The sequence below is a fragment of the Syngnathus leptorhynchus genome, chromosome 1 (genome assembly GCF_054491065.1).
Source record: "Syngnathus leptorhynchus isolate UIUO chromosome 1, UIUO_Slep, whole genome shotgun sequence".
NCBI classification, from domain to species: Eukaryota; Metazoa; Chordata; class Actinopteri; order Syngnathiformes; family Syngnathidae; genus Syngnathus; species Syngnathus leptorhynchus.
In genome coordinates this window covers 7,843,027-7,854,425 of record NC_141195.1, presented here as the reverse complement: position 1 = coordinate 7,854,425, position 11,399 = coordinate 7,843,027, and the positions used below count along the sequence as shown (strand labels likewise).

The 11,399-nt window shown below is 43.1% G+C and overlaps 3 protein-coding genes across 6 annotated transcripts; 1 reads left to right on the top strand and 2 right to left on the bottom strand.

The window, feature by feature from the left end:
• The first annotated feature begins 165 nt into the window (after positions 1-165).
• Positions 166-5,487, top strand: rcc2 (regulator of chromosome condensation 2). 3 transcript variants are annotated; one of them, XM_085908947.1, is made up of 13 exons: positions 166-311; positions 1,551-1,766; positions 1,863-1,956; positions 2,720-2,863; positions 2,978-3,109; positions 3,223-3,311; positions 3,380-3,494; positions 3,622-3,788; positions 3,871-4,051; positions 4,133-4,238; positions 4,323-4,395; positions 4,486-4,563; positions 4,777-5,487. In XM_085908947.1, the coding sequence occupies exons 2-13, from the start codon at positions 1,566-1,568 to the stop codon at positions 4,879-4,881; spliced, it is 1,485 nt and encodes a 494-aa protein (XP_085765073.1). In that variant the 5' UTR covers positions 166-311; positions 1,551-1,565; the 3' UTR covers positions 4,882-5,487. The 3 variants fall into 3 exon arrangements, with proteins under 3 accessions (XP_085765073.1, XP_085765078.1, XP_085765082.1); XM_085908952.1 differs by having other exon boundaries at positions 265-413; XM_085908956.1 differs by lacking the exon at positions 166-311 and adding an exon at positions 521-771.
• An 81-nt stretch (positions 5,488-5,568) lies between these two features.
• On the bottom strand, positions 5,569-8,310 carry LOC147061715 (large ribosomal subunit protein eL22). Of its 2 annotated transcripts, none has more exons than XM_085908976.1 (4): positions 8,161-8,310; positions 6,875-6,985; positions 6,451-6,575; positions 5,569-5,754 (listed from the first exon to the last, which is right to left on the bottom strand). In XM_085908976.1, exons 1-4 carry the CDS (start codon positions 8,170-8,172, stop codon positions 5,610-5,612), a joined length of 393 nt encoding a protein of 130 aa, XP_085765102.1. In that variant the 5' UTR covers positions 8,173-8,310; the 3' UTR covers positions 5,569-5,609. The 2 variants fall into 2 exon arrangements, with proteins under 2 accessions (XP_085765102.1, XP_085765110.1); XM_085908984.1 differs by having other exon boundaries at positions 6,875-6,982; positions 8,161-8,251.
• A 314-nt stretch (positions 8,311-8,624) lies between these two features.
• On the bottom strand, positions 8,625-11,322 carry icmt (isoprenylcysteine carboxyl methyltransferase). The gene is made up of 5 exons (XM_085908967.1): positions 11,092-11,322; positions 10,598-10,686; positions 10,328-10,497; positions 10,000-10,217; positions 8,625-9,927 (listed from the first exon to the last, which is right to left on the bottom strand). Exons 1-5 carry the CDS (start codon positions 11,308-11,310, stop codon positions 9,748-9,750), a joined length of 876 nt encoding a protein of 291 aa, XP_085765093.1. The 5' UTR covers positions 11,311-11,322; the 3' UTR covers positions 8,625-9,747.
• Between the last annotated feature and the right edge of the window lie 77 nt (positions 11,323-11,399).

The following is an 11,399-nucleotide window of genomic DNA, read 5'->3' as shown; positions in this document are numbered from 1 at the left end:
TAATGGCTAATTTTCTGGTAACTACATCAAAATAGGCTGCAGATGATGACACTAAAAAGATGGATGGATGGATGGATGGATAGGCTCCAGATAGATAGATAGATAGATAGATAGATAGATAGATAGATAGATAGATAGATAGATAGATAGATGTGAACGCGTGCGGACTAAACAGCTGATGCCGATAGACAGAAGTGTACAGTGTGTATACTGGCAAACGATCACGTGATGCGGAAGCAGGCTCCAGCTTCTTTTGTTCACATCAATCAAAGCGGACACGGACGGAGAGCTGCTGAATCAGGAAATCGTTGGTACATGATTTATAATTCACTCTGAAAATTACAAGTCACCTTTTTTGAGAAACCGCATATATAATTGTTCTGCACCCCAACAAACGATGTCGTTTTGAAAATGTTTGTAAAGTTTTTTTTTTCACTTCCTCCGCTTGTCGCGGTATTGTTTTACGTACATGTCTTTATTAAGTATGCGTTAGCTTAACGCGGCGGTTACGTTAGCTTAATTATTCCGAAATGTGCATGCATATTCCTGCGAGATGACAGACAGAAGTTGTTTAGTTTTTAGGAGGCACAAACTTTAGCCTTATGTGGATGCTCGGGATAAAAGTTGACGAATTGGCGGCTCGGTTAGCTTGCTAGCCAATCTCCAAGCAAACAAAGAGCGTCCGTCGGTGCTTAGCTTCGTGCAGCTAGCGGCTACACGGACACACGCGCTTTTGCTTTGTTTCGTTTTGTGGCGGTGTGCTTTTATGTGGTACGTATTACAAAACCGACTTTATTGGCCTTGTTAATCACGTGAGCGTTTAAAAAATGTTGCTGGTTATGTAATCTATGGACGAGACTACCACAAAGTAAAGTCGGTGAAAGTGTCAACTCTGTCGGACACTTCTCTTACTTATGTCACTCCTCTACTTATATCTGCCAAAATGGTGAAACGTTCTAGCCGAGTTTCCAATTGTTTGTCTTCTAAAACTCCATGAAATGTTCTTGACTTTTTGCCCACGTCAGTGACTATCACACTTGAGAAGTGTCAAAACCAAAGTTTGAAGCTCAGCTACAATTGATAATGAATTTTCAGCCTTGACTTAGGTTTGTGTTCAGGCTCTTACATTACTACTGTGGCATAAGCTTCCGTCCGTCCATTATCCGAACCGCTTTATCCTCTCATGAGTCGCTTAAAGGAATTTATTTGCATAGCACTTAATCATTAAAAGTCTTAAAGAGCTTCACAAGCCCACAGCTGACTAATATTAACATCTCCAGAAAAACAAAAACAAACGGTTCCCACTTCAGATTATGTTGGGTCATTCTCATCTAGCCTGGCCTCCAACCTGGGGAGGAAGTAACAGGAACGTACCAAACAGCTGTTTTTGTTTTACGATTGAAGTACCGTTACATGTGGTGACGTAACCCACGTAGGAACGTGGCGTTCTTTTAGCACAAAGCGTTACTGTCGAAGACACAAAGACAACAAACGGTGTCTCCAGTTTGTGAATGACAGAAATGTCACTCCTGACTTCTTTCCCCTCACAGCTCTTTTGACTAAAAATGCCACGCAAGAAGGTGACAGATGTCTCTGGAAATGGATCCACAAAAAAGAAGAAAGCCAGCGGCAAAAGGAAAGAGAGAGACTTCAGCAGTGATGACGAGTTTGACTACGAACAGGAGAACAACAAAAAGCCGGGGAAGCCCTCCCTCAAGTCCAGCCTGCAGCCCGTCACTGTGGCGGATGATGTGAAAGAGAAAATTGTGAGTCTGCAGTCATTTTATTGAAAAACAAAACAAAAATGTAAGCAACTTGATGATCCGACCGACTGACTCCCTATTGGCATTTCCTCCCGTCAGAAACTTGAATGTCCAAAGGTTAAAGGTCAACTAGTCATATTTGGAGCAACTAACTGGGATTTGATTGGAAGGAAAGAGGTCCCCAAACAACAAGGTACCATTTTTTTGTGAAATGTTAATGTCGTACGTTACTTACCTGGTTCTATTTTGTTTGGAAAATGTATTGGTCCCAATACAAATAAAAAATAACAGCAGACAACAATATTTATTCTGGCAAGGCAAGACTCCACAAAAATCTTGAGCCCTGCATTCATACAAAATATCAGAGATGGCGCATTTCTCAGCACAACGCAAAAGTGTGTGGACTGGCGTTTGTCCGAATTTTGATTGAGACGACAGTCGTTAAGGAATGGAACATAGAGCGAGTGCCGAGCCATTGAGTGGCCATGAAATGCTTGCGACACTAATGTCTATTCATATGTATGCATAGGGTGCACCCCTCCCTCCCCTCTCCCCTGCAGAGGTCTTATTGATGCAATTGCAGGCACACGCTGATAAATGTGCTTTGTTGCAAAGGGATTTCTGATTGCTGGGGGGGGCGGGGGTCAAAAGCTTTATTTGCAGCAGATGTCTGTTTGAACAAAGAGCATGTCGAGAGGATTCATATGCTGCACCTGCTGCACAAATGTGTCAAATTATGGCTTTTTGTGCAGTCAATTTTGTTGTTTACAAACCATCATTTTCACAGTTCATCTGAGTAAAAAGTGGTACGTCATATCTGGTTTTATAAAGTCCTAAAAAGGTCTAGTTGTTGCCTTCATTCAACTTTAGTGTACTCATTCCAGATCTGAAAATGTATACAATTAAGGTCAATGAAGTTGCCCCCCCCCCCCCCCCCCCCTCCCCCCTTCTTCCAGCGGCGTTCCGCAACCTGGGCCAGAATTTGTGGAGTCCGCACCGTTATGGCTGCCTGAACAACGTGGTGGTTAGCTGTGTGATTTCCGGCCCATGTGCGGCTCACAGCCTTCTCATCACCACTGAGGGCAAACTGTGGAGCTGGGGTAAGTCCCAAAATCCAATCCAAAGTACTTTTCTGTTTTTTTCTCTTTTTTTTTTTTTTTTTTAAATCAAGCTGAACATGCTGCAAATCTGTGACTCAATCAATATTTGGGCAGGTCGCAATGACAAAGGTCAACTGGGCCACGGAGACACCAAACGTCTGGACGCTCCAAAATTGATCGAGGGCCTGGCAGACGTCACGGTCGTGGCGGCGGCCTGTGGCCGTAATCACACCTTGGCGCTCACGGGTACGCGAGGAGCCTTAATTTGGACGACTTGATCCAAAAGTATCTTGTCAAGCACTATTAATCATAGCATACGAACTGTACCAAAGGCTCTTGTTGACGCTTCTTTGCTTTAGAGGATGGCGTTGTGCACGCCTTTGGTGAAAACAAGCTTGGTCAACTCGGCCAAGGCAGCCAGACAGACGCCATTCTCAGCCCGGCACCCGTAAGTGGCAACTACTAATCACAGGACGGTGCAGGAAAGACCGACGTTGTGTTCTTTGGGCTGCCCAGATTTCCTACAACGGCCAGCCCTTAGTGAAGGTGTCGTGCGGGGCCGAGTTCAGCATGGTGGTAGACTGCAAAGGGAACCTCTATTCTTTTGGCTGCCCTGAGTACGGACAGCTCGGTAAGACGGAAGCAAACCGCCAATCGTGTTAAGTTGAAATCCGCACGGTGCCACTTTTGGGTGGTGCCGGTTTCCACTGCCAAGTCGATTTTTGTGCCATTTAGCCTCTTCTCCGGTCCCACCGCAGGCCACAACAGCGACGGCAAGTTCATAGCTCGTGCGCAGCGCATCGAGTTTGACTGCGAACTCATCCCTCGCCGCGTTGCTATCTTCATCGAGAAGTCCAAAGATGGCCAGGTCACGCCCGTGCCCAACGTGGTAGTTCGAGACGTGGCCTGCGGAGCCAACCATACGGTGAGAAGTCAGGATGGATGAATCTCTTATCGATTTATTTGTGGTTTCCATTTGAGTTTTGAAGTCCACGTTGTGTGTTCAGCTGGTGTTGGACTCCCAGAAGCGAGTCTTCAGCTGGGGGTTCGGAGGTTACGGGCGTTTGGGACACACCGAGCAGAAAGACGAGCTTGTTCCCCGCCTGGTGAAACTCTTTGACTTCCCCGGTCGAGGAGCCAGTCACATCCATACTGGCTACCAGTGCTCCTTTGCCATCAGCGAGAGCGGTAAAACGCGCCTCACTTTTCAAACCCAGTAATACTAAACTCGGGTAAGAAGCAAACTGAATCATCCAAATGGTAATGCAGGGAGTCTGTTCTTCTGGGGGGTGACCAACACTTCCAGAGAGTCCACCATGTACCCCAAAGCTGTGCAGGATCTGTGCGGCTGGGAAATCCGCAGTCTGGCCTGCGGGTAGGTCCTTGGTTGACGACGCCTCATTGGGAAGTTCTGCGATATGCTTGAGGAGTGACTTGAATGTGTGTGTGTGTGAAACAGGAAGAGCAGCATCATCATCGCTGCAAATGAGAGCACCATCAGCTGGGGTCCTTCACCCACTTTTGGGGAGCTGGTAAGAGAAAGTGCTTCACATCATCTTCATCATCATGACTTGTGAGGCACAATTGTTGCAAAATGTGGCCATCATGTTTGATTTGCGTAGGGCTATGGGGACAATAAACCGAAATCCTCCACCACCGCCCAGGAAGTCAAGACTCTGGATGGCATTTACGTTGAACAGGTGCACTGAACGGCTGGCTTCGTACGGGTATTGTTGTCGCCAGATTTTGAGTTAAAGGTCCAACGCACGCAGACAATGCACACGATTGGCGGGACCTCGGCGAGCAAAGCGTCGGAGCGCCAGCTTTCCTCGAGCCGTACGCTCAGATATTGCATGTTTGCGCCTCGGAAAAGCACCGCCAAGGAGTGAGATTGCGTTCATCTGCGTTCCCAGGTGGTGATGGGTTACGCTCACTCCATGATCATCGCCAGGCAGGACACGCCGGCTGAGGAGGAGAGACTGCAAAAGCTCCCCGAGTACAACCCTCGAACAATCTGACGAGTTTTTGAGCAAGAGGTTGGCCAAAGGAGATGTGTCAGCTTTGCACATTTCTCTTCACGGGGCGTACGTTCCTACAATCTGGAAGTTCTGATCACAAGGAACTGTTGAGACCATGTCACTTGTTGAGTGAAACCTAGTTTACGTCAAGCACTTCTGCCTCTTCTTTCCCCAAGACGTGCTTCCTTTCCCCTTTTGTTACACGCTCACTCATTTGTTTCATTGTCGTATGTTTGAGAAATATGTCCAATTTACGGGTGCTACAGCATGACCCCTCACCTCTGCAGGGACAGATGCTCCATACGAGTGCCTACATTTTCCACGGCCCTGTATGGAAGTTGTCTTGCGTGGTCTCAACTTGGTAACATTCCTTCAGTTATTTTTCACATTAGATCAATGTTGAGACTATCGTCTTTAACGATCGCAATTGGGGCCAATGCTGTACGTTCAAAAGTATTTGAGCTGGGGAAGGTGGGACTTATTATTTTTGAAGTTTGTTGTTTTAATCAGGATAAGGTGTTTTTACTACCACCTTTCACTGATCTTAATAGTGTGCATTGTTCTGATTACATTTTCATTCCAATAAATAAAAATGGTGTAAATGGATGCAAGTTTTATGTGTAGTTGTAGGCAAGCACGACTCCGACATGCTCGCACCGAGCGTGCAAAAGAAAAAAAGAGCACCTGTCACTGAAAACAGTTATTTATTGTACAAAATCAGCTGGAATTTAATCTTCGTCTTCTTCCTCCTCTTCATCCTGGTTGATCTGGAAGTAGCGCAGTTCATAGCTCTCCTTGGAGTTGGCCACCACACGCAACCAGTCACGAAGATTGTTCTTTTTCAGATACTTCTTGGTCAGATACTTTAGATATCTAAAAGACATCACAAACAAATTTGTTTATTCCCATCTAAGCAAGTAGCCCGGAAATCCACCTACACTGCAAAACCACAACTGATATTAACCATTTGAGTAAACAAAATAATGATCATTTGATCATGTAATTTGCTCCCCATGTTGTCACGATGAATACACGTTTGTGTGAGTGCCGAATCTGGTTTTTAAGCTGTGGTTTCATTTAAACCTATACGACAGCCAAATTGAGAATGTCAATGTCAGGAGTAGCAATTGACATATGTCCCATTTTAGTAGCTGTATGTTACCACGAGAAAACATCAAAGGATCATGTTTAATTGATTGAATTAGTTACAATACAATGCCACAGCATCTTAAAAGAATGCTTCAATTGTTTCCATTAATAACAGTGTTTTGAAACCTGATGGAAATTTTCCAAACAGTCGTGTATTTGTATTAAGTTTACTTTTGCTTCATACATTTTACTTAATGAGTAACTGATTGCTTTTCTTTGTTTTTACCCTGGGAGGAAAAACCCTTTTCATTCCTTGATTTGACCTCACCACCCATTTCACTAAGCTCTTTCTGACCTCCACCTTTGCCACATGTGACTGAATGTCGCCAGCCACTAACAAAACCACACTTGGATTTATTATTTTTTTTTTTTTTTAAATGTGTTCTCGTAACAGAAGCTAATGCTGTGGTGAAAGTTTACCTTTTGGAGAAGGGCACCTCTGAGGAGATGGAAATCTTACTCTTGCTCCTCTCGATGGACACCACACCACCGCCGAGGTTGCCCGCTTTGCCGTTAACTTTGATGCGTTCTTGCAGGAACTGCTCCTGCAAACACACACAAACGTTTGAAATTGGCTTTTAATTGAAGAAAAAAGTATTTGTATGCACATGTAGAATTGTTTGTCACTATATTTGTGTTGGTTACAAAAATTAATAAAGCAAATATTTAATAAGATTAAAATATTTTACTTTATTTTATTAGTCACAAAACAATTATTCAACAACAATCTAGCAATCTTTTTCGGAAGTTACTAAATTAGTACATAGTCAAGCTGAATTTACTCTCCAAAAATAAATCTGGTTTGTAAGGGTATGCTCAAAATATTGGTAGGCGAGTGACTTACAAAGTTGGCGGCGTCCATGATACCATCTTCAACAGGATGGGTGCAGTCCAGTGTGAACTTGAGGACCTGCTTCTTTTTCTTCCCACCTTTCCCAGTGTTGTGCTTCTTCTGCTTTAATGACAACACAACTTTATCACAGACGTGTTCTTTGGGGACCTTCAAGTTGCACACCTTTTTGTCACATTTGTACATCAACACAAAGCCTACAAGAAAATGAATTTAATAATAAAAAAAAAAAGTGTCTGACCTCACCAACTGTATGCACCTAATCGGTCGACACCAGTTTTCTTCTAGGCTAAATTTATATTGTTTAATCCAACAACAGCAATTGATTCAAACAATTCTCTGTGAATTTATATTTGAAATTAATGATGGAGTAGCTAGACAATTACATTTGCATATTAAAATAAGGCCCACAACTTTTTATTGGCATATCAATTTTTGAGCACACCATATTACTAAATCTCCACCATACACCAACTGCTAAAACTGAGACACTGATACTTAGTCCATGCCTACAATCTTTTCATTTGATGTATAGCTTACGTCTTGAAGAAGCCAATAAGCATTTAAAGATGATTTATTTCTGAGCAGCAGATGTCGGGAGAGAGCTAGTAGGAATAAACCATCGACTAATGAACCTTTAGCTGAAGCAATAGTGATTCAGGAGGATTCATTTTGCCCGTCACTGCTGACAACCACTGATCGAGGACATGTCGTTCCTCATATGTTCATAACTGAAACTATCATTTTCATTCTAACAGCCTTTACAATGCTTCAAATAAGTATAATTTGGTCTTTTTGGTTGAAGATTTAACACTCATAGCGATACCACTCAATTTGGGAAAAGCGACGGCGGTGTATTCCTGAAAAATCTAATTACTCGATTAATGGTAGCCGACGTAAGCTTCACGTTGTAGTCCAGCACCCCATTCGATTTGGTGTAATAAAGTAAAGAATTTTTAACAGTTAGATAAAATCACTGCCAATCATTGGAGCGATTGAAAAGAGGCGTTTTGTTAATCCGGTTGCTTGTGTTTGGAAACAAATACAAGCCACGAGAGTGGAAAAACGTGGTGAGTTTAGCAAACGGAAGCTAACGTTAGCTATAGGCCGCAAAAAAAACCTGCACTATTTTATAAAATCATTTAACAGGCCGCCTCCAAGCCTCTGTTTGGACAGTGAACATTACTAGATAACAAAGGCAGAGGCCTAGTCGTCGTTATTCACTTTTAGGCAGGACAAGCAACAGTTTAAACATCTTGTTGACACGCGATTCTACTTACAATGGGCGCCATGGCGAAGAAGCTCGCAAAGAGAGCGAGCGTGGAGTGCGCATGCGTAACAATCACTGACAAGTCAATCGTCGAATCATCGATTCGACCATCGCATCCGGCGACATTATTTTTGTGTACCACTTAACCCTATTCTTAATGTATCTAGGATTTACTGTTTTGAAACTACCAGAAATGTGTAAACGTGCAGGGAGAGCAATCACACCAGAGTGGATATAGTCATCAGATAATAAAATTGTATTTAAATCATTTAAAAAGTGGTAACTTCTAATCTCAAATATCGATCAATACATCTTCAAAAAACCGAGAACAAATTTTGAAACAATTCACAAACTAGAATACTAATAAACCAACGTGGATATATGAATACTTGCACACCAAGCATGAAATATAACTATGCTTATATAGTATAATTTCAGTATTGGAAGCTCTAAAAAAAAAATGGCGGAAATTACTGAAATCTCAAATAATTTAATGATACAGTATATTATACAGCAATTAAACTATACAAAAGAACCTTAGTAGGTACGAGGCCTACTCGTCAAAAACCTAAGATAACTTCGGGCTGGTTTTTAGCCTGAGTGAAGGTCATACGATGGATTACACGTACAGAACAGTGTTTGACTCAACATTACAGTCAATTTAGTCTCTGAACATGTGACTATTCTGAATGCAGCACCACCACCACCATTTATTTCAACAGCCCAACATTTCTCTGGATGGTATGATTTCACAGAATGGGCACAGGCATTCAGTAAAAAAATTAAAGTTGTCCTCTACGATGATTTGTTTTTCAATGTTGCTACATATGTGAGGTCCATTTAAAAAAAAAAAAACATCCAAAGAAAGAGGGCAGTGCTTAGCATCAGCTCCACAGAGCATGATGAGGTTGGAGGTTTGGACCTGATGCTTTGATGCCTTTTAGTTGTCTCAACATGAAGGCTGTGCACGTTAGACTGAAGTGTCATCTTCCGATGTAGCCCTACAGCCATTTCAGGCTGGAAATGTCACAACTTTATAAATGGCGTCAACTGTGCAGAAAACAAGTAAAACAGAGTGGGTGATAGACGCCAGCTACAGAGGTTGTAACAGCATCCGATACAGTTCTGTGGAAACCAGACGACTGTTACAGTGGAAATAAAATGACAACAGCAAGTCAGGAACATGTAATAGCAATCTGACTTGACATGCTGGGGGGTGACGTGTGTATGAAATCCCTTTTTTTTTTTGTTTTTTTTTACCAGCCAACTAGGGTTATATTTGGATGTCCCTAAAAATTCATCCGGAGCTGCTGCGTCTCTATAGAGCCACCATCCGCTCTCTACCGACACGTGGTTGCTGTTCAACAGCTCGCATGCAAACAAAACTGCAAACAAGTGCTACTAGAGTACACGCGACGACGGTGAAAAGTTTTGGTCTCTCTAATTGGCTTGTAGAGTTTGGTCAAGTAAAAGCAGTCCACTTGCTTGCTGGTCTGTGCTAGCTAGTGGGTCAGCTCGCAGAATTCTCTGCGATCGCGCCGTCGCCACCGTCCGATCTGCTTTGAGTCAAGTAGGATCCCTCAAGCGTTGTGCGCTACTAGTTGACCCGGATGCCTGAGATGAAGGGCAGCCCGGTGTGAACCCGCTTCTTGTACTCCACGTACTCCTCAGCAAAGAAATTGATGAGGGAAATTTCCTCTTCCTCGATCCGCTCTCGAAAAAACCTCCAGCTGGCGATGGTGTAGCCCAGTATGCATACTGGGTTGCACAGCACCACCTAGAGTGGAAACATTAGTTTACATTTAACCCGACAAGGTATAATTTGCAGTATTAATAACAAATTTCAGACCTGTGTTCCTATGCTCCAGTAGAACCAGCCCACATAAGAGGGGTGTCGAAAGAAAGCATAAACACCACTGGTGACCAGCACGTGACTGTACGCTTTCTCATTCTGGACAATGTGGTTGAAGTTGGAGCCGGCTGTCAACATGGCCGCCTTGCGGAGGGCCTCGCCGCAAAGCACCATGAGCAGACCCATCAAGCTCAACCACCTCAGCTGCTTCAGCTCTGAAAGATAAGACGAGGCATGTCAAACTAGAATTTAAAACATCAAACAGTATTTGAAGAATTATAATGTTTCATAATATAAAAAAAAAAAAAAAAACTCGCCCACTGACCTGGAAATGTTAACTTTTCCAGGGTGAACTCGACCCATGAAGAGACAGCCGCCAGCGTGTATTCCAGACTGTGGTTAAGCAGGAATGAGTCCAGTGACAAGCTTTGAGGGTTAATGATGGCCGTCACCAAGTACTCAGAGTAATGGAAGAACGCCAGAGAGCACATATACCTGCAGAGAGGTGACAGACAGTATTACATATGTGACATTTTCCAACAAAGTTTTCAGAATAAAGACATCAATACAGATGACGTTCTATTCATTTACATACCAGCCAAAATGTGTCCAAGTGGTTTCGGTGCAGCTTATGATTAGACCACACCCAAAAATGACTCCCAAAAAGCAGGCTCTTACAGCAACCTAAAACAAACACATACCCAAGGAGTCTTAGAGTACAAATCGTTTGAGAGATGATTAACATCCCGTAAACGGAAACAATCACATGCTCTTACTTCCTCAAGATGCAATTTCCTATTTCAATATCTAGATGAGAAGAGCACGTACGCGACTAAATTCAACATTTGAAAGAGTGTGAGACATTTACCAAGGGCTTCAAATTCAAATAAAAAAGTCATGTTTGTAGGTCAATGCAGACGATGCTGTTGTCTCGTCCTACTTTAGCTAATAGGATTACCAACCAGTGGAAAGTGTGGCACGTAACACAAACTCCTATTGGACAATACTTGATTTAATTCATCAGTCATCACACAAGACATCACTAGAAGGAAAGTTAAAAGTTCGCTAGATTGTTGCGTTGACGCTTACCTTGTAAAGAGGTCCCCTGCATATTACCAACAGGAGGCCATTGATAACAGCAATATGAAGACAAATGGCTATTTTCCCCGGAGTTTCCGTCAGATAATCAAAGACCCAGTCAAGGTGACCAAAGCAGGTTCTAATCAATGGTATTATGACAACGCTGAGACCTAGAAGAAAGCTCTTGATACTTACTGTACCCTCAAGTACCAACTTACTGCCTGCCATGATGGAAAATTATTCCACAAAGTATCGCGAGATCACATCGGCGGAAAGGGGATTCCTAATGCTGCGTTCGCGGTGTGACAGGATGTAGG